This window comes from Artemia franciscana, chromosome 19 (genome assembly GCF_032884065.1).
Source record: "Artemia franciscana chromosome 19, ASM3288406v1, whole genome shotgun sequence".
In the NCBI taxonomy this organism is placed as follows: Eukaryota; Metazoa; Arthropoda; class Branchiopoda; order Anostraca; family Artemiidae; genus Artemia; species Artemia franciscana.
Window position 1 is genome coordinate 23,082,375 of NC_088881.1, and position 22,575 is coordinate 23,104,949.

At 35.3% G+C, this 22,575-nt stretch overlaps 1 protein-coding gene across 5 annotated transcripts in view; it reads right to left on the reverse strand.

Moving 5' to 3' along the window:
- The window catches only part of LOC136039441 (S-adenosyl-L-methionine-dependent tRNA 4-demethylwyosine synthase TYW1-like), a 61,897-nt gene that overhangs the window by 5,330 nt on the left and 33,992 nt on the right, over positions 1 to 22,575 (reverse strand). For all 5 annotated transcript variants that reach the window (XM_065723192.1, XM_065723193.1, XM_065723191.1 and 2 more), the window contains exons 9-12: positions 15,141 to 15,276; positions 11,751 to 11,861; positions 10,614 to 10,781; positions 7,850 to 7,954 (exon numbers count right to left, since the gene is read on the reverse strand). In XM_065723192.1, coding sequence (XP_065579264.1) covers positions 7,850 to 7,954; positions 10,614 to 10,781; positions 11,751 to 11,861; positions 15,141 to 15,276 — 520 coding nt within the window. The remainder of the gene's footprint in view (positions 1 to 7,849; positions 7,955 to 10,613; positions 10,782 to 11,750; positions 11,862 to 15,140; positions 15,277 to 22,575) is intronic.

Sequence of the window (22,575 nt, forward strand, 5' to 3'; positions counted from 1 at the left end):
TTATGGTATTTCCTGGTAGGATGTGCTTATACTTTAGATTTAATCAATAAAAAACTTATGTTCAAATGTATGCCTATTACTTTTCTTTCGTTTTACAAGCTCAAAGTTTAACATGCCAAAAAGCGTTAAATACAATAACAGGTACAAAAGGGGGATTATTCGGCTGGCCATTCAAACATACGCTTAAGGAATAATATAATTGGCTGCTTAACCCATTTAATAAAGACACTTATTAACAATGAAGGACAGTGCAATAATCGGTCGCTTTCTCTGTGGCTACTCGCAAATTTTCAATTTTTTTTGTATCTATATCTTCAAAATTACCATATTATCGTGAGACACCTGAAAAGTTTATTTTCAATCTCCTCTGTAATTGCAAAAATTAAAGGATTCGCCTTGTGCTAGGCTTTCTTCTGTGATTTGTCTGGAACTCACACAACATGTTTTGTCCTTAAAATTTCTATAAAATTATTTTTGCATTTAATTATATGTCAGCACTGCGATTAGTCCGTTATTTTCTTCTCCAAAGCACGCTTGAGAGAGTTTCACAAAATGTTCATTAGAAATGACTCATTAAGAAAATGAAATCGATATATTCAAAACCCTTTCATAGATGCTTTCCCTGTTTTCAGGATGGATAAGAACACAACAGTACGAGGTTAAATATTTTTGAACAAAGGACAGAAGGACAAATAGAGCACAACAAAACGATCTTCGTAAGAGGTAATACATACAACAGCATATAATATATATATATATATATATATATATATATATATATATATATATATATATATATATATATATAAAATGGCGAAACCCTATATAGGCCAGTGTATTCTCCTGATGAGCCCTTATGTTGGGTGTTGCCTCTGAATTATTTGTCTATATTATTTTTTCTATTGTTTGGTAAATGACGACTTATACTTATTGACGACATGACTGCATGTCCATGGATTATTCTTTATGGTTGATTGTGTATGGCTATGCTGTTTGACCTATGTGATTGTATGGATGAGTAGGGTTAAGGCCTCATTCAAGTGCTGGTCTATATTAATTACTAATTTAGGAAAACAGTCTTCCTTTTCTCCTTCTGTCTCTTTTTATTGTGTTTGTGCTGTTGCATTGGTGATTTCTCTTTTCATGATATATATATATATATATATATATATATATATATATATATATATATATATATATATATATATATATATATATATATATATATATATATTCTATAAATAGAAAGGAATATGAGTGTTAAAGCGGGACGGTTATTACTTCTGGCTATCCGGATAACTCCACCCCTCCGAAAGGTAGTGAGTAATTCAATAGAAATGGGAAAGAGTCACTGCAACCTCAAAAGTGCCTCTCCAGGAGTTGTAGCACTAACTGCTTACTTTACGCAGTACTATTCAAACTGGCATGCAAATAAACAAATTCATGCAACTCTTTTGATTTCTTTCTTTTGTTTTGCAGAATTAGAACCAAGAAAGGTTTCATTTTTGTCCTTTTCTAGTGTGTATTTTCAAATAAAAATGAAGGCTTCCACCTTACCCCCAACTACCTTATAATACCCCAAACTACCCTATATCAGTATTAAAAAAACTAAAAGTGATTGACCAAGGAAAGGTCGAACAACAGCTTATCTAATATTCGTCGATTTGGATTTTTTTTTCTTTTTTTTTGTGGCAGCTATAGATAATTATATATGTAGATATGCAACTATAGATATAGAAATTATAAAATAATTTTCTTTAGGCCTAAAGATAATTAAGTCGAACAAACAGCTTTTAATTTTGTTAGAGTTACGTTTAAAGGTGGTATCTTTCCTAAGCTGAGCTCAAAAGGAGGAACAGTCAAGAAATATGTGCTCTTTGATCCTCCTGATCAAGATTGATTATCAGAGCCTCCCTTTGAGAACGGCTTAGCAAACAGTTTTTGGCAATTATATCAGAAGTGTAGCATCATCAGGTACGATCTTTAAGGGTTAGAGTCACGACTTGTTTTTCGTATCAAATATTCCCATATTCATAAAAGAAAAGAAAATCCCACTAAATTTCTGCTTTTCAAAAGTGAAGACGGTACAAGAAGCCTATTCCCAGGAATTGAAACATAATGCTTCGCTTATCTCTCTTTCATCATAGTGTCAAGTTCTTTTACCAACGTTGGACGACTTAATAATTTAGGATATTGTTTAGAAATTCCTCTATAAGTTTTTTTTCACTTTTCTTTAAACACACTAGCCATTTATTACCGTATTTAAGAAACAGACTTTATGAAACCGTTTTAATATGCGGATGTGCTTTATATTTTTGCGGCTGAATACTATGACAAAATTTATCTATTTTGCGAGCAGATAAAGCTCTCCCGCAGAGATCGGTTTATTTAGGCCAACTTAAGAATTGCAAACTTTCCAAGTGCAAACATTTGAAATAAACAAAACACTATTATTTCAGTTTTTATGGCACTTGGTATTAACCAAGTGACATATAGCAATCGCAAATTCTGTCGGTCCCGGTTTTGCTACTTTAGGCACTTCCAGGTAAGCTAGGACAACAAAACTTGGCAGGTGTATCAGGGACCAAACCAGATTAAATTAGAAAGAGTCTTTTTCCCGATTTGACCATCTGGGGGGGGGGGGAGTGGGGTCCCGTTAATTCGGGAAAAATTGAAGTATTTTTAACTTACGAACGGTTGATCCGATTTTAATGAAATTTGATGTTTGGAAGGATATCGTGTCTCAGAGCTGTTATTTTAAATCCCGACAGGATCTGACGACATTGGGAGGGATTTGGGAGGGGGAAACCTAAAATTTTGGAAAACACTTAGAGTGGAGGGATCGGGATGAAACTTCGTGGAAAAAATAAACAGAAGTCCTAGATACATGATTGACATAATCGGAACGGATCCGCTCTCTTTGGGGTAGATGGGAGGGGGTTACTTATGAAAAATTAGAAAAAATTAGGTACTTTTAACTTACGAACGAGTGATCGGATCTCAATGAAATTTGATATTTAGAATGATATCGTGTCTCAGAGCTCTTATTTTAAATCCCGACCGGATCTGGTGATATTGGGGGGAGTTGGGAGGGGGAAACCTAAAATCTTGGAAAATACTTGGAGTAGAGGGATCGGGATGAAACTTAGTTGGAAAAATAAGCACAAGTCCTAGATACATGATTGACATAACCGGAACGGATCTGCTCTCTTTGGGGTAGTTGGGGGGGAGGGTTAATTCTGAAAAATTAGAAAAAATGAGGTATTTTTAACTTGCGAACGGGTGATCGAATCTCAATGAAATTTGATATTTAGAAGGATATCGTGTCTCAGAGCTCTTATTTTAAATCCCGACCGGATCTGGTAACATTGGGGGGGGGAGTTGGGAGGGGTAAACCTTAAATCTTGGAAAACACTTTGAGTGGAGAGATCCGGGTGGAACTTGGTTGGAAAAATAGGCACAAATCCTAGATACATGATTGACATAACCGGAACGGATCCGCTCTCTTTGGGGTAGTTGGGGGGGGGGGGGGTAATTCTGAAAAATTAGAAAAAAATGAGGTACTTTTAACTTACGAACGGGAGATCGGATCTCAATGAAATTTGATATTTAGAAGGATATCGTGTCTCAAAGCTCTTATTTTAAATCCCGAACAGATCTGGTGACATTGGGGGAGTTTGGGGTGGGGGAACCTAAAATCATGGAAAACGCTTAGATTGGAGGGATCGGGATGAAACTTGGTGGGAAAAATAAGCAGAAGTCTTAGATACGTGATTTGCATAATTGGAACGGATTCGCTCTATTGGGGGGGGGGTAATTCTGAAAAATGAGAAAAAATGACGTATTTTTAACTTACGAAGGAGTGATCGGATTTTCATGAAACTTCATATTTAGAAGGAACTCGTAACTCAGATATTTTATTTTAAATCTCGATCGGATCCAGCGTCATTGGGGGGACAGTGGGGGGACCATAAATCTTAGAAAATACTTAAAGCGGAGAGATCAGGATGAAACTGGATGGGATGAATTAAAACCTGTCTAAGATACGTGACTGACATAATCGGACCGGATCTGCTCTCTTTGGTGGAGTTGGGGGGGGGGTAATTTTGAAAATTGAGGTATTTGTAACTTACGAAAGGGTGACCAAATCTTAATGAAATTTGATATTTAGAAGGATCTTGTGCTTTAAAGCTCTAATTTTAAATCCCGACCAGACCCTGTGACATTGGGGGGAGTTGGAGGGGAAAACCGGAATTCTTGGAAAACGCGAAAATTGGGATATTTTTTATCTTACGAATAGGTGATCGGATCTTAATGAAATTTGGCATTTAGAAGAAATTCGTGTCTCAGAGCTCTTATTTCAAATCCCGGCCATATTTTTTGACATTGGGGGGAGTTGGAGGGGGAAATCTTGGAAAACACTTGGAGTGGAGGAATCGGGATGAAGCTTGGTGGATAGAATAAGCAAATGTCCTTGATACGTGATTGACGTAATCCTACTGGATTCGCTCTCTTTGGGGGAGATGGGGGGAGGGGTTCAGTGATTTGGCGAGTTTGGTGCTTCTGGAAGTGCTAGGACGATGAAAATTGGTAGGTGTGTCAGGGAGCTGCACAAATTGACTTGATAAAGTCGTTTTCTCAGATTCGACCATCTGGGGGGCTAAAGGGAGAGGAAAAATTAGAAAAAATTAGGTATTTATAACTTACGAGTGGGTGATCGGATTTTAATGAATTTTGATATTTAGAAGGACATCGTGACTCAAAGCTCTTATTTTAAATCCTGACCGGCATTAAGCTTCTGATTTTCGTTTTAAATCAATCTATTGATTCTTAGAATTTTGTCAGAGCTCATACCATATGAGCTCTTGGCTCTTAGCTCTTCTTGCCTCGTCACAAGTGCCATATGAGCTCTTAGCTCTTGTTCTAAATATAAATTTACATGTTTCTAATAAAAAACTTTTAACAATTAAATTTACAGCGACGTTCCTTCAGAATTCTTTCGTTTCACTATTGGCCATTGTTTATCAATTTCTACTTTAGGTTTAGAAAGAATAAGTATGTTGTTGCAGAAGGCACAATGTTTTTTTTTAGAATTCAGCAGGAGTTTTACTTTCCTTACAACAGAAACAATTGGACTACGTTTTTCAGAATAGCTATCGTATCCTTATTTATTGCACTGTTATAAGGTACCTTAATACAAATTAGCGGGACTGTTTTAGTAAGCTAAACACTTCCTTCTTCACATTCACTGTACTTGATTTTCATACTCTTTGGCTTTGCTATTCACCGGTTTTTACTAAAAGTTACTTACGAAGAGTACGTAGGCATAAAGAGTCGCTTCCAAATGAGCCCTTAAGCCTCTCTCTATGATTTTAAAGGGCACCATTTGAGCCGTCCTGGTCGAGTGGATTGGTGCGCTGGATTCGGGATCCCTTGTCTGAGGGGACGCGGGTTCGAATCCCAGTGTACCCAATTCTTCAGTTTGGGACGGGGGTCAGTGGCGTGACTCTGTAAGCTTAGCCAGAGTCGACCCAGCTCTAAATGGGTTCCTGGAGAAATCTGGGGAAGGTAAACAGGAAGGGTGTGCGAAAGCACAGGATGGCTGGCCCCCAGCCCCCCATTGCACTTCCTGGCTGAAGGGCCAAGAAACGGAGATCAGCACCGCCGGTACGGACTGTAAAGTCTAATGCCGTATCCTTTACCTCTCTTTTTACCATTTGCGGCGAGGAAAGAAAAGGACAGATCACTGCTTCCCATGGGAAAAAGTGACTTTTCTTGTTGCTCAAGATGGAGTACTGTAATTCTCCTGTATAAGTTTTTGGCGTTGGTAATTCTAATGGTAGTCTTCATTTTGATCCGGCACAATTTTTTTGAGGTTTTAGAACATCTTTCGAAATTCGCATAAAAGTCTACCAAATTTTCACCCTTAGATTAATAATTAATCATTCCTGAACAAAATTGAAAAATATAATACAGCAGAAGACAAAAAAAAAAATGATTGACGTGTAGAGTCGGATAATTTTAATAGTAGAGGAATAATCCGAAGAAGGAGAGAAGTGCCTCACTTGGTAATGCTACGACAAAATTTTACTCTAAATATGGCAGACTATAAGGAATTTTGGTACCCCAAACCCAGACAAGTCTGCCAAATTAATGCGGCAATATTACAAAATTACCAAAACACTACTACCAATTCATACTAATACTACAAAAACAAACCCATAGATAGTCATTAAATTACTTAAATTATTCAGAACTCAAATGGCAAATTAACCAATTAAGTAAATCCAAGGAAACTACCGCATGCAAGACTAGCAATAAAATATGACTGCTACGACCAAACAAAATGAGAAGTAACTAAATCCTCTTCCTGATTGGCTGATTGTGAATATAGAAAATAGAATTGTGACGCTAAAATTTTGTTGATAACTTTTTAAAACATGTAAATAAAATTGTAGGTTCAAATACATTAAATCATCTTAAACTATAAAAATAACACATTTGGGATTTTTTTACTATATAGATTTACAGTTTAGTCTAATGCAGTAAAGGGCATTCAATACATAATACATATATACATAGTGTATATATATACATGGTACATGTACATAATACATAGTGCTGTGTACTACTATGTTCAGTACTGTACATAGTCGTTGGTTTGGTGTGGAATCAAGAGTTAAGCAGGGTTATGTCCTATCCCTCTTTGTATAGATTATTTTGACGGACTTTGTCCTAAAGAGCTCAGCAAAGGCTATGGAAAAGTATGTAAAGAGATAGCAATGGGTAATTCCATTAGACTTAAATAATGCAAATGATTTGAGTGCCCTAGATAAGTATTCTAGCAAAACATATGAATGTTTTGAAGTTTCGATAGTTAACGGTGCAAAAATCCGTTAGTACACTAACGTTAAGAAGACTAAGTCTTCAAGTTTTAGCTCGGTAACGAGAAATCGAACGGATTAAAAGCTTCGCGTACCTGGGAAGTATTATTGGTAAAGCAGACCGAAGCTGCGAAGATGTAAAAAGCAGAATAGCCGAGGAATATTTTTTTTTTACACTTGAAAAAAAATATAGAAGAATAGAAAGAAAAGTCTGTGAACTAAGACACTAAATCTTGGAAACCACATTACAGACAATGGTCAAGAATATCTCTTGAAACCTGTACACTTCAAAAGCCTAAGGAAGATTGTTAGACGTTTTCCAGAGGAATTGTAGAGAAACTTTTAGTTTTATTAAACAATAAGGTGAGCGAAGACTGTGGTTCGATTACGCTTTCTAGTGCTATAATGAAAGACAAGTAAAGATGACTATGGCACACTTTAAGGATGAAGGATGGCAGATTGCCGAAAATTAAGTTTTTGCCCACCCTTCTAGGTTCAAACGAAAAGCAAATCGTCCTCCAATGGGGCAGGATAAGTTCATTATAAATTATTTAAAAGAAATTGGAACTTCATAGAAGGGGGATAGAGTGAAGCTTTAAATCGATTGGGATGGAAGAGGGGCGTGCACAGCTGTGTTGGATTCAGGCAGCTTCGTGATGCAATGAGTTGTCGGTAGGAGTAAAGAAAAAATTAGAAAAAAGAAGGGGGAAACCCATGAAACCGTAGAAAAGATGCACAAATTAAAAGCTTCAAAGAAGCTTATTTATATAAAGGGTGCAAAAAACATGCACTAAGTTCTACCGATGCAGACGAGCTGCAGAAGGTGTGATTTATTATTTCAGGGTCAAATAAACGTGATGTAAGCGAACCCAACTCTGAAACTATCGTCCACAAAGTCATTAAAGATAAATGGAGGGGTGCATAAAAAGCCTTTAGAAAGAATATATTTTTTACAACAAACTTACCATAGATGTAAATGTTTTCTCTCCATTGGTCTTGTAATATGCTCGTATAAGTTCTTGAAACTTTTCATAGTCTATCCAAGTGTGCCATTCATTGTCGATTAGGAACTAAAAAAAAAGAAAAAAAAAGAATAATCAACGCGAAAAAGTAAGAGAAAAATTTCCCTTGAAAAAGTTATTTACTTTAACCAGTTCTTGATTTTTACCTTTCAAAGTTACTTTTAAAACCTATCCTACATTACTAATGCAAAAAATTGATCTCGATTTTAGCAATTCTTAAACTTCAAGAACACTGAGGAATCCATCAACCGTTCAGCCAATAAATCGGTAGCAAAACAATATTACTTGGGAAAGACCAAAATCATTAACAAAATCATTGACTAAAATGTTCATTGCCAAAAGCAGAAATTTTTTGACAGACATCCTTTGAGCTTAAAAATCATATCACACAAAAAAGAGAGACAAGGTCAAAAGTATGCCTCTCAATTTTGGCCACACATAATTGATACAGAATAGTTGGGTTCACATAGCTCTGTTTTCATCACATATATATGCAGGTGATGATTTTACAAATTTTTTTCTTCATAGTAAACTTTTGAATTATTTCGTATCTGGGGTTACGTTGCCTCAGTGATTGTCACTCATATTGTGTAAGACCTACCAATTTACATCTGACATTTGGTAAATTTTGGGATTTATTTTTCAGTCAAGTTTGAATATTCCAATATTACATTCCTTAATCGGCATTTTCCCACACCATGGATAATTCGTGACTCCTACATGTACAAAGGATTCAACTAATAAGGTGAATGCTTTCAAGTGAATTCGAAAATTCACTTGGCTAAATTAGTAAAAAAAAAAAAAAATACATTCAATTCTGTACTGCAGACACTAAATAGTCTAGAGCCATCAAGTGCTTTACCCCAAAGCCTCTACATAAAAGTTTGGCTAGGTCAGATTAGCTTTAAAGTGATCCAGCTTCTTTTCAATCACTATGTATCTCTGTAAGTATTTTGATAATTATTTACCCCATACCCAGTAAGTATTTCCAACAATAAAGTGAGTCAGTCGCCAATATCCGCGATTTGCACGAAATCCGAACAATTCTTATCTGCGATCGGCGGATACTAACGAACAACTGGCGAATGACTCACTTAATTGTTGTTAGGTATTTGATTTTAATTTTTACAATTTCTGGTCTTTTACTGAATTCTATTTACCTTTTAATTTTTTAGCTGTTATTTTCATTAGTTTTTAATTGTTTTTGTTGACTTTCCACGTTTGTTTTTGTTTTTTTCTTCTGTATTTTCCTTATTATATTATTTCGTTCGCGCTGAAGAAGAGAGGCAGTTGTTCTCTCGAAATATTTGCTTTCTGTGTTTCTTCAGAAATTTCGTTTGGCCTTAAAAACCCCATTTTCGACGTTTTCTTTCTTTATGGGATGCTTGTATTAAAAATAGTGATTCAATCCTGGATACAGACAACCAGACACGTGAATACAGACTCCATCGATCTCCCTTCTTCCTCCCTGCGAGGGATGTGTGGTCTTTCTTCTCCACATCCTAAAAGTTTTTTTTTACAAACCAATTTTGAGGGACTCCAAAGAACATTTATCAAAAAAGTACTCATTGTGCTTCGACTTAGGACAATCATACTGGGATCTTTAAGAGTTTTGATGATCATCATTTTAATTATTAGGGAGCGTTCATCCCAAAATGACCCCAAGTAAAAAGAGTCCTTTAGTGGAAAAAAAATGACCTGTTCTTGAGATAGTACTTGGAAGACATCGCTCTGTACTAACCATAGTCTATAGCGTTGACCATGAAAAGAAAAAAAAATGAAAACTGGAACCGAAAACAAGAAGAGAAAAAAAATTAAAACATAAAATACAAAATCTGCAGCATAAAAATTAACGTTGGCTTCTTCCAAAAATAAAGGCTTCTTAAAAAGAGAACAGAAGTAAATTAGGAGCAAAATCCGAGATGAAAGGAAGTAGGGCTTCTGGAACACGCCGGAAGATTCCAGAGCAGCAAATATATAGCTTTATATAGTCAATTAGCCAAAGAGCCTGTAGGACGACAGGCATAAAAACAAACAAAAATCAAGTTTTACTCCCAAGCAATAGCCAGAAACCAACTAGACTAAGATGGTAGAAAACTCTGGCAAAGCACTGGCTTCGTCTACCCTTTCTGGACGCTTGGTCTTACAAGCACTTGGAATTACATGAAGTAAAATATGACTGCAGAGAAGATATTGAGTAATACTGTCTATCATAAAACCTAAAGGGTAACTATCCTTCCTGAAGTGAAATCAAACTGATAATGAAAGCAGGGATGTTTTGCAATATATTAATGGCTCCCAGTCCCCATTTGAAACAGAGATATACTATTAAGAAAAAAAAAATAGAAAACGCATTTTCTACTTAAAATAAGAAAGAAATAAATAAAAGCAGAAAAAATAGAAGAGAAAGGACGAAAACAAAACAAAAAGGAAAGGAAAACAAACAAAAAAGATACAAGACAAAAGAAAAAAACATTTTTTTGGTATAATTTATAAAATAGCAGAAAAAAAGGTTTTAAACTAACTCGAATGTATTTGTCGATAAAATGTGTGTGGTTGTTAATATTATTACAGGTTGTTTATCTTCTTATTAGTTTTATCATTTATATTCCCAGAGCTTGACCTCCAATAAATCTTTAGAAAGATAAATACCTTCTAAAAGAGAGTAAGTTTTATAAAAAAAAAGAAGAAAGGAAAAGCAACCAACCTTTTTATTAGCAATGAGTATACAATTTGAGTGCTCATGTTCAGATGCCAGAGCATACCCATCAATTCGACTTAAGAGCTCATCGGAGAATTTGACCACTTCTTCATGCCAAGGCACATTTTCCATTGTCAGCGTACTTGCTTTCGAAGTTCCACAATATGTCACTCCCTAAGGAAAGTATTAACAAGTAATTAGCTTAAAAGAAGAAATCCAATACATATTCTCTTTTAATAGTTTATATAATGTTTATCCACCAAAACCAAAAGATATAGTCCGTCAAAATGAGTTAAGTATGAATTATTTGTAGGATTATAATAGTGGGATTATAATCCTTCAGATTATAATCCTGCCAAGTAGAATTCAATTGAAGACATCGAATTTCGACTTCCTTTTGCTTTGATAAAAATTTTCACCGCTGTTAAAAGCAAAAATCAAAGGACAAACACTCCACAAAGAAATAACACTTTCTAAGATCAAAGCATATCAAATGGAAAACCAGTGATATTAAACACAAAATAGTCACATGACTGAGTCTAATGTCCTTTGAATTTGGCCTTTAGCATTTCACTAGAGATTAAATATAATACCACTATTTGCTTTCCCCAAAAGACCGAAGGACTTTTCAATCCACCCAGCCATATTTAAACAGAGTTCTCGATCGACTCGTATCTGTTTTTTTTTTTGTTTTTTTTTATTGATGTACCAGCGATACATGAGACTAAAAGTATTAACGTTTGGCTGTGATTTCTGAAAATGGAACATTTTGGATTTAATATCCTACGATAGTAGAGGGATATGCAGCGTCCACTAATAAGTTTGGTATTTTTGTAACACTTATTAAGTTTGGTATTTTCTATAAGGAATTTATTGATGAAGGAGTATAAAAGATAGCACAGCTTATTTTCCTTGTAATTAGTTTATTTAAGGTTTTTTGGAAGTTACCCCTTCTCCCCAAAGAATTCATGCTCACAGTCCTGAAAACAGCCCTTTTTTTAAGCATTCGTAACACCACCTTAAATTTCAGCGAAAGGCAAATCATAAGCATCCGGAATGCCGAAAAGCTAAACAAGGACTAAATATAAAAACGATTCAAACCATATTTACTCTTGTTCAGAATAAGAAAAGACACGGCCATACCTTTATCTCAATGAAGTCAGGCGAGCCAAGCTTGACCAGATCTGCATAACCTTCAATCTCTTCAACATTAAACTGCTTCACTAACGTTAAACGATAAACCGTACGCTGACCCTATACAAAATAAAATAAAAGTTTGAATTAATTATGCCAGTATAACTAAACTAACATTAGATACTGTTATTAAATCTAAATTCACAGTTTACTGACGTAACGGAGGAGGAAAATGGTAAGATTATTGACAGTCGTCAGTGATTCTGTACTCGACGAAATCGGAAAAAAATTCGATAAACATAATACAGAATAACACCCTTAAATGAATTCGTTCTCGTTTTATTTAAAAATTCAGATGTTTATGGGCTGAGAGAATTCGCCTGTTTTCGTGGATTATAGAAAATTCATTAGTAAGGCATTTCAAGAAAACCTGATTGTCATGAATACTGTCAGTTGGGGTTTTCTTCAGTAATAGTTTTCTAAAATTCGTAATTTGGCATGTCGACCTAACTTTCTGTTGTATCTAATCAGTAAAAATTGACTATAAACACCGCAGCTTAAAGTTCAACCCAGAGATGAGCTCCAAAAAACGAATACAATTGTCAAGTATAAAGGTTTTATCTTAACTGAGAACTTGGCCTCTATGTATTATTTGTAGGAAAAACTTTGCGTCTCAAAATCAATTTTTGCTCTTTTTTTTAAATTTACAACAACTCAAATGTTGAAATTAAAGAAGTGAACATGAGTTTTGGTTGAAAAAGGTGAAATATAGTAACCAACAATTCTTTTGGTAGCAGTTGGTGTAAAAATCCTTTACAAAAGGCCATCAGTTCTTTATACAACGTTATTGCTTTAAAAGTTCAACTAGTTTCTAATAAAATTCCATTAATCTCTCACGAAATACCAATATTTCTTTATAAAATGCTGTTAACTCATTATAACACGCAGCTAGTATCTTCCTAGCTAAAAAAAAAAAAATTACGACTGCGTCTGCTCGCGACTGTAACTACTTTTAACTACAATTACAATTAATTGAAACTGCTACTACTACGATGAAAAAAAGGATGTGACACTAGACTCTAGTCCAAACCGTCGGTGCTGATCTCTGTTTCATGGCCCTACTACTAATACTACAACAGCTACTAATTGAACTGAATCCAAATAGGTTGAGTCTATCCAGGTTTTCAAAATGAGACACATGCATAATCTCAGAAATAGAATAGGGTATTAGGTTGGAACACTCAGGGAAAGTTCGGGATGTTTAACTAAATCAAAAGAAACTACCAATATCCAGATTGTCAGAAGGGTATCTGTGCAATATCCCAGGAAAACTAAGAGTATTACGTTGTAAAATTTGTCAAAAGGGCCTATCTGTGACATCCAGAAATGGCTAAAAGCATTCATTTAAAACTGCCAGAGCATGTTGAGCGGAAAGCTGAATTAAATCCAAAGAGACTATGCGCATCCAAGGTAGTCAAAAAGGGTGTATCTGCAATATCTCACGAGAGGTGAATTTCCTAACTCAATCACTTTGGTCATTTGAAATGAAATTTTTTTAAAGGGCACTACAAATTTTAATTTCCTTTGGAACGAACCCTTTTCCGATCTTCTAGGTTCCTTGATTTGATATGATCATCCCAGATAAAAAAAAGAAAAAAAAACAAATAAACAAGCATTCCTGATCTTTCTTCTGGGAATAAACAAAATTCAAAATATTTTTTTTAGATAGGAGCTTTAAGCTTCTGCAGTCGGGTTCTCTGATATGCTGAATTTAGTGGTGTGATTTTCATTAAAAATTGCTTTTTACCAACAGTTCGTTACTACGAACTGTTTGATGCAACATTCACCACAATGATTCAAGCGTCATAGAATTTTTTCATTGATTGAGAAGATGCAATTATAATTTTTCCATTATCCACATACTTTATATAATAATTTTATAATTTATTCTCAAAGTTTTCCAAAATTTTGATTTACTAAAAACGAATAGTAGACAGTTTTTTCGTATTCCTAACATAAGATAGGATCTACAGTTTGTTTTTCAGGGGGAGAAAAGTTTCCTAGTCTTCATAAATCTTGTTTCAGATTTTTCTTAATTTTTTTTTTCACCGGTATCACATCAAACCCTCAGAAATAGAAACTTCGGCTGGGAGTTTTTTTCCTTTTTCCTTATTTTTTCCCCAAGACTCCAGATGTGGCCTAAAACCTCAGGAATCCAAATGGTGATCTTTGGTGCTCCAGGATTATGGACTCTCAAAGACAAGGAGTATTTGCACACTGAAACAAAGTTGGTAACCCCTTTCCAATGTCTAGTCAAAACAAAGCTCAAGAGTTAAGAAAAATTTAGAATATTTTGCCAGGAGATTTAGCACCTTACAATATCAATTAAAAGTAGAAACTTATTATTTATAAAAAACAATTGGCAGTTATATATATAAAAAAAAAAACTTTAAGAAACCAGAAGGCTAATACGAAAATTCAGGAACATATATCCAAGTAGAGGATATGCCGTAAATCATTATCATGTATCAAATATAAAAAAGGTGCAAGTCTTTAACACCATTATCTCGAGCCAGATTTTTTTTTCTGACAAAAAGAAGCAGCATTTTTTTCTGAATTTTAAAAACTTTTAGTTTAATAGCACCCGGGACTATGAAGGTAATATTATGTTTCTGACCAACAGGAAATGAAAAGCGATTTTAAGAGAAATTTAATTACAGCTGCTCAGCCCAAAAAATTTCATAATTTGAGATATTCTTTTTTTTCTGCCTAATCGAATCAACAAAACAGTCTACAGTTTGTTTCTTCTGAAAATAAAAAAAAAATCCCGAAACTATTATTGTGGCAAAAGCATGTATTTTGTTTGATTAAAATACCAAGGACTTCAAAATAAACATTCTGCCCCTAGACCTATCTTCCCCTGAAAACCACAAATTTTCAAGAATGTTATTTAGTTTCAGAACTATTAAGTCTTTGAAAAACTGAATAACTGCATATGATGGTCTCATTTATCAAAATCTGAACTTTGGATTTTTCCTAATTTTTTAGGACATATGGTTGCGTAAGTTTCCCACATTGATTAAAAAATTAAAAAAATAGATTTACTTTTCACTGATATTGGTACTTTGACTGAAAAACTTAACATTATAATACCTTTTTACCCTATTTGTTTACATTTGCTATATTGAAAACCGTATTCTTCTGAAGATTGTCTTCTAAAATACAGTCAAAATATTTAAAATTATACTTATTTTGTAATTCTTTGATATAATAAGGATGTAAACAACATTATACGTAGGTTTCTCCTCTTCCCAAAAAACTTTTCTTTTTGCTTTTAAAGATGAAACAACAGCTATAAGATGGTTTTCAAAAATGAAAGGTATTGATCCAGATACCCACCTTTTCTCCAAGAGCTTTCAGACTTTCTAAGAATCTCTCCCAAAAGTCCTTGAAAAGAGGTCGATCCACCTTCTTTAAACTTGATTTTGTGCTAGCGTCTACACTCACGTACAGTTGAGTACAGGGATCCATGGATCTAAATGACAAGAATTCCTTTTAAGCACTTCAGTTAATGAGATCATTAGAGATTCTTGAAAAGAATATCCCAAATGGTTAAGTGGAGAAAAAAGAGTCGAATATCACAATGACGGCTAGCTTTTTTCTTTCTTTGTTTATTTTAAACACTTTGTCCTTGTATTGTTTTTTAAAACAATTTGAAAAGGGGAGAATTATTTGACCGACGACGTCGTAACTAAAAATGGAATGTCAATATTTTTTTGAAAGGATGAAGAAAGGGAAGCAAGAACCAAAAATAGTAAGGTACAACTATGGAAAGTCTTTCTATAGCCATTTTCTAACCACTGAGTGAATACTTGTACAATGTAGTAACCAAGAATCCCCTTTCTAGCCGGGATAGGTTTAAGAAGCAGTAACAATTAGGGATATTGAGAAAAAAATTCACTCACTTAAAAAGAAAAACTGATAAACTTCTCAAGCCTCACTTAAAATTAAATAAACAACCATAGCAAACAAACAAACAATAGTTACTAATATAAATGAGCAAAGAAATCTTAAAACTAGTGAAGCTTAAATTGAATATGCAAATCCAGCTTGAAACAAACAAAAATATCTACAAAGAAGAATTTGGGTTTTGCCTCCTTTTTTCACTGTAAAAAATCTAAACCTACTGTGTCATTGGCGCTTTACTAAAATCTATATGTGTCTTGAACCGTCTTGAAAAGTGCAAATAAAATCAGACTGAATGTTTGATATATAATGCTATTTTTCTCGAAATATCATCAGCTCAAGATGTTATTTCACTCTAATTTTATTTTCATTTTCAATGCTGCAATAACCGGAAAAGAAAATATTTGTGATAATTCGTTTTCAATGAAGCACCAATGACTTAGTAGGCTTTAGACTTTTACACTTAGGAAAGGGGACAGTATCCAAACTCTGTTTTTAGTGAAGCTATATTTGTCTTGAACAGTCTCGGAAAAAACTAATAAAATTAAACTAAATATTTGATATATTTGATTAATATTTGACATTAATTGCTGAAAGCTCATCAGCTCAAAGTTTAATTTTATTGTAATTTCTATGTTTATGTTCAACGTTGTAATAAGTGCAAAAGAAAGTATTTGTAATATAATTCGTTTTCAGTAAAGCACCAATGTCGCAGTAGGTTTTAGACTTTTACGCTTAGGAAAGGAGGCAGTATCCTAACTCTGTTTTTAGTGAATAGAATAGAATAGAATCCGTTTTATTTGCACAATCTCTCGTAGTCAAACTAAATGGCGCTTGTGCTTACAAAAAAAAGGATTAAATCAAACGACAAAAAAAAATCAGAAGACAAATAGGATAAAATCAACAACTGTTATACTTTGATACAAAGAAAGGGATGAATGAGTTGGAAAAACGATTTGTGCGTGAAGGAGGTGCTGCTAATCTGTCAATTTTCTTCAACCTGGTACTTCGATGTTTCACTACAACTGGTGGTAGTATCGATCTGTATTTATCACTTCTGAGAAGATATTGGCCAAATTCAAGGATCAAACTGAGACGACCCTCTTGAAGAGAGGGAATTTGTAAAGTGGATAATGCTAAATTATATTCGGTAAAAGCATCGCACAATATTACTTTGACTGCTCTTTTTTGTATTGACTCAAGCTGGTAACTTAAGTAAATAGTGTTATTGACTTGTGTGCCCCATACGGGACATGCATACTCTAAACTTGGTCGAATGTAAGTGAGATAGGCTATCCTTAGTTGTGTCAATGAGAAACCAAATCGACGCATTAGTATAAGTGTCCGCATCGCACTATTTGCCTCTTTGATAATTGTATCGACATGAAGGCTGAAAGAGCAGTCGATGCTAAACTTGACACCAAGCACTACTGCCGAAGATTCACTAGGATAAGGAGGAGGAGGACACACAAAGTCTCTCTTCAGGGGATTAAAGCGAAGGATTTTAGTCTTTCCTTCGTTGATTTGGAGGCTGTTCGCAGTACATTCATCTTTAAAGTTGTTGATTATTTCGTTACAGAATTGGGGGACAGCCTCAGACTTCTCAACAATGTACTTCAGTAGGACTGACAAGTCGTCTACATACTTAAATCTTTCTTCATAGCTGGAAAGGATGAAATTTATCACTGCCAAAAACAGTAGACTAGCGAGCTTAGTACCTTGTGGGGCTCCGCATGTAAGCTCGATCCATTCGGAGTCGGTATCTCCTGGGAAAAGACTGTAAACGCACTGATAGCGGGCTTGTAAAAAATTGATGTGATAGCAACGGAATGGCGAATAAGATCAAAAGCTTTTCGGTAGTCTACGAGGAGAAGTTCGACTATAGCACTTCCTCGGTCGAGCCACTCGACAATGAGATGGTACATCCGTACTAAATAAACAGTTGTGCTGCTGCCTCTTAAGCATCCATACTGATACGGGTCTAGATGTGCAGAGACCTGTGACATAAGTTTGCGGTAAATAAACCTTTCTACAACTTTAGAAAGGTTCGGAGTTATTGATATAGGTCGGAGTTGATCAAAAGATTTTGGACACCTTACTTTTGGAATAACGCGGACATATGCTCTTTTCCAAGCACTAGGGAATACTTGCTGACGGAAACATTGATTGATTATAGAAGAGAGTGGCTTAGCAAGAAAAATGGCGAATTTGCGTAACAGCTTTACTGGAAGCTCAACTGGGTAGGACGCACAGTTCGCTTTCAGTCTAAGGAGTTCTTTATAAACAGTGAATTCAGAGACTTCACATACGTCCTCAATCTCTGCACCAGCAATAATAGTATCAATTTCTGATTCGGTACTTGATGGAAATGTGGTACAAATGTCAGCAAAAAAAGAATTGACTTCATTAGCTGAGGTTAAGGTACCGTCCTCTTAGAGCAGCCTTAGATCTCTGAGTCTTTTCTTACCGGTAAGTCTTTTTACTGAGGAATGCCATTTGTGGGGGTCTATCGTGAGTAAGGGAGTAATTTTATCCCTCACATACTGCCTCTTGGCGCGCTTGTTCAGTTTAACAATATGAATACGCAACTTGGCTGAAGCTACGGTATCACCAGCGACATGAAGGCGACAACAGATTTTTATTAAATTCTTTAGATCATTGGTTATCCACGGTTTATCAGTGTCACTCACAGTAATGGCTTTTACGGGAAAACAAGTCTAAAATTGCTCCTGAAGCAGAGTATTCAGCTTATTGACTTTGATATTAATATCCTGTTCAGAGCAAATGTCCTCAAACTGATAATTACCGATCCAGCGACCAAATGTAGATGTCGAGTCCTCAGTAAGTGGGTCGCACTGTATATTTTACTCGTTTTGGCTTCGGAATTGCCGAACTGGCTTCCCAGAAGATGATAAAGTGATCAGAATTCAGAAGGGGTCCTAGGGATCTCGGTGCGTAATAAAAGTCTGTCAAGTTTGTAATTTGACTATTTTGAACTTTTAAGTTTGTAATTTGACTATTTTGAACAGTAAGTGGTCGCACTGTAGTTGGACTATTTTGAACAAAATGGCTATTTCAAAATTTTGATAAGATACATTTGGAGAAAAAGGCATAGAGGGGAGGGGGGCTTGTTACTTTTTGATCACTTTTAACTCTTAAAAAGTGAATTAGAACTTTCAATATCTAATCATTTGAATCCCTTCTAAAGTTTATACAACCCCATATTCCACAGATACCTTATATGCCCCTGTGTCTGGGAGGAGGGTGGGTGTTGACAACGAAGTTTTTGTTATCTTATCGTTGGACTATTTCAAACAAATTGACTATCTCAAAATTTTAACTTGATGCATTTGGGGAAAAGGGGATATTTGTGTCAGATGCACTCCGTTAACTTTCGACTCATGAAAAGGTAACTAGAACTTTCAATTTCCAGTCACAAGAGCCACTTTCGAAGTTTATATGGCCAGCCCTTACAGAAAAACCTTATACGCCTCCGGGGCATAACTTAAACACTTGCCCCCAGGCTCTGGGGGGTTGTGTCGACCACCAAAGTTTTTGTATCTGGTTGTTGAACTATTTTTTAAAAAATGGCTATCTTAAAATTTGTATCGGATAGATTTAGGGAGAAAAGGGCTAGGAGGGGGGGAGGGAGAGTAGTTGTGCTCGGGTATTTTTTGACTCTTAAAAAGTGAACTAAAAATTTCAATTTTTAATCAAATGAGCCACCTTCGAAATTTATACGACAACCCCTAACATAAAAACCTTATACGCCTCCGGGGCATGACTTAAAATACTTGCCTACGCGCAATTGCCTTCAGATCTTTTTGGACTCTTAAAAAGTGAACTAGAATTTTCAATTATCAATCAAGTGAGCCTTCTCCAAAGTTTATACGAGCATCCCTTGCATAAGAACCATATATGCCGCCAGAGCATAACTTACAAAGCCTGCCCCCAGACCCTAGGGGTTGCGACGACACCGGAGTTTTTCTTACCTGAACTTTGAATTATTCTTAACAAATGGCTATCTAAAAAAAAATAAACAATTGGATGCATTTGGGAAATAGGACGTATAGAGAGGGAGGGGGTGCTACTTGCCCTCTGATCATTTTTGACTCTTAAAAGGGCGCTATAACTTTCGATTTTCAATCGAATGAGCCCTCTCTGAAGTTTATACGACCCCTTCTATATGAAATGCCTCTGGAAAAAAAAACTACAAAAAAACAACATTGGAACCGTATGGTCTTTACTATAGGCAACGCTATAGCGTTGCCTCTGAAAATCACAGTTACAAGTCAACAAGCATATACTCGGCATCTAGACAAGCCCTTGGCTGGCAACCAAGCAAAGATTCACCCATTTAGCAGCAATAAAATAACTTTTTTCGGCCAAATTGCGGACCACGATGCATTCTGTATTAGATAGATTCGTTTAGTTTAGATAGATAAGATTTCTGTTACCATAGTGAATATAAACGCCATTCACAATCTCATCTCACGGGGTGGTGACAATGCGATGCAAATCGCGAGCGTTTGACTTCTTTCCTAAAGGTTATATAATACGAAGGGCGAATGAAGACCAATTAAGGGCCTTTGTCAACCGCTTAGAACTCAATGAAGGATACATCAAATTATGTTGACGAAATTGTATCTCAAGGTCACAAGTGAACACAAAAAAGACAGAACGGGAACGTGAGAGTTCCTTTCGCAAGATAGCCCCGAAGTCCTCCATATCGTTTAATTGAAAAATAGTGGGAGTATTTTACCCCCACCCAAAGAGCAAATCCTCTAGCATCCTCCAAGATTCCCTTGCCGTAAGTTGTACATGGTTGTTTTGTTGCATATGATAATAATTTGTATATTTTTAGGATCAGAGAGAAAAAAAACGTCTATGCTGGGAAAAATGCGTTCAATTGACAATTAGACACAAGGAAGATCTTAGTGTTAATCCATTTTCTTTCCTGCTACTATTACTAATGATAGTTTATTTAGACACTATACAGAATGAGAATGCACTAATAGGAGCGCGATAAAGAAATGTAAGAACGAACGACCAGGAAGAATTAAAGCTGAATTAAAAATAAAAGCTAAGGCACCTTCACATCCTTTTTTCATTGTTTTTTTTTGGAGGAGGGAGGGGGCTAAACCATTATGTTGATTATCAAAAAAAGTACCGTTTTTTAAGACTGTGGTCTAACAGGGTTTGCTCCTAACATGCTAATAATAGTCTAAATATTTCTGGTTAACGTCTGAAAGCCCTTATCAAAATGAAAAAATAAAAATAAAAAATAAAACCAAAATCTTAATTTATCATATTTCAGTTTTTTTTCCTTTTGTTCGTTTGTGTTTTCCAAAATACTAAAGCCGATAGGATGTGTTACAGGAATAGTGTATTGTCATTTTGCTTATTTGTACAGTATTTAAGATTAACTGTATTTGCATCGCACTAATCTTATTGCATCTATGTATTTCTTATGTGTAGTTTGCAGTTTGCATTGAAACGTTTGGAACACCATCGAACGCTAGGAAATTGAAAACTGCCTGTTTCAACAGACCCCTTCAGTCCTCGTTTCATAGATTATGGGCAGACATTAGACACAGCTGATAGAAAAGCTTTAATGAAGGTCCTATCCTTGTATGGTATACCAGATAGGTATATTAAAGTGGTTCGTACCTTGTATGAGAATGATATTGCTGCTTTTAAAGTCAGATGTAACGTTAGAAGCTGGCTCAGTGTAGAATCATGAGTAAGGCATATGTGAAAATAGTTTCAAAGCAGGATGGTAAAACTCTCCAAGACTTAGATCATGCAAATGATTTGATTGTAAAAAAAAGACGAAGCATGTCATAAATGGTTTATTTCTCACTCAAGTCTTTCCAGTGGTTAGCCCGTTTTGTATTGTTTAAATGTCAGAAGAAGATGGTGAGAGAAAGAATATATCCTTCAAATTCTTATATTTGCTGGGATTTTCTTTTTTGGTAAGAGATTACGGTAACATATGTTAAATATGATGATGTCTTAAAAAGTCACAAAACACTGCGCTGGAGGGGAAGAGAGCCATGCCAGACTCATATGACTCAAATTGCAGGAGTGAGAGAATTGTTAACCTGAATAAATCATTTCAGACACGTAGTTTAGGCACAGGTGCACATAGACTTCAGGGATTGAGCACCCCACTCTGTGATTCCATGTTTATGTTAAGAAAATTATACGGTAATTACTAGGAAGAAGACGTCAACCCATGTCACAGTGATAAATATATTAGCATTGGATTTGACACTAACCAGGAACGCACATAATTCGAGATGTTGGGTTTCGCCTAACTGCTTCACAAAGTGAACCCTCAAAAAGCATGGAAAACCAATGTAAAAGGAGCCTCAATCTTTGAAATGGACTAAACAAGAATTAAAAACAGCATGCAAAACTGAGAGAAATGATAGTCTTCTGGCTTTGAAGAAGCAAAGATCCACATACACTTATAAAGCAAAACTATATAAAATCAGAACAAGCTGAATTTTAATTAACTAGGATTCAGATTTTAACTGCTGTGTTAAGTTTCATTGGATCGAACCTGAAAATTCATGAGGAATACAAGACAGCAGAACATGACATCTACGGAGAGATAGGCCGTCACCCTCCCCCCATTGACGCCACTGGTTCTTTTAATTGTGAGCCAAACCCAAAAAGGAAGGACGAGGGGGCTTAAAAGGAAGAAGGAGGGAGCTAAAAAGGAAGGACAGAATTGATTTTGAATCCTAAATATATATATTTTTCAAGGGAGGGGAGTTTGCTCCCCTCCCTTGAAATCTTGTATGTTTCTGAGTTTCTGGCCTCTTCTTATTCAAAATATAAATTTTTTTTATGGGATCTT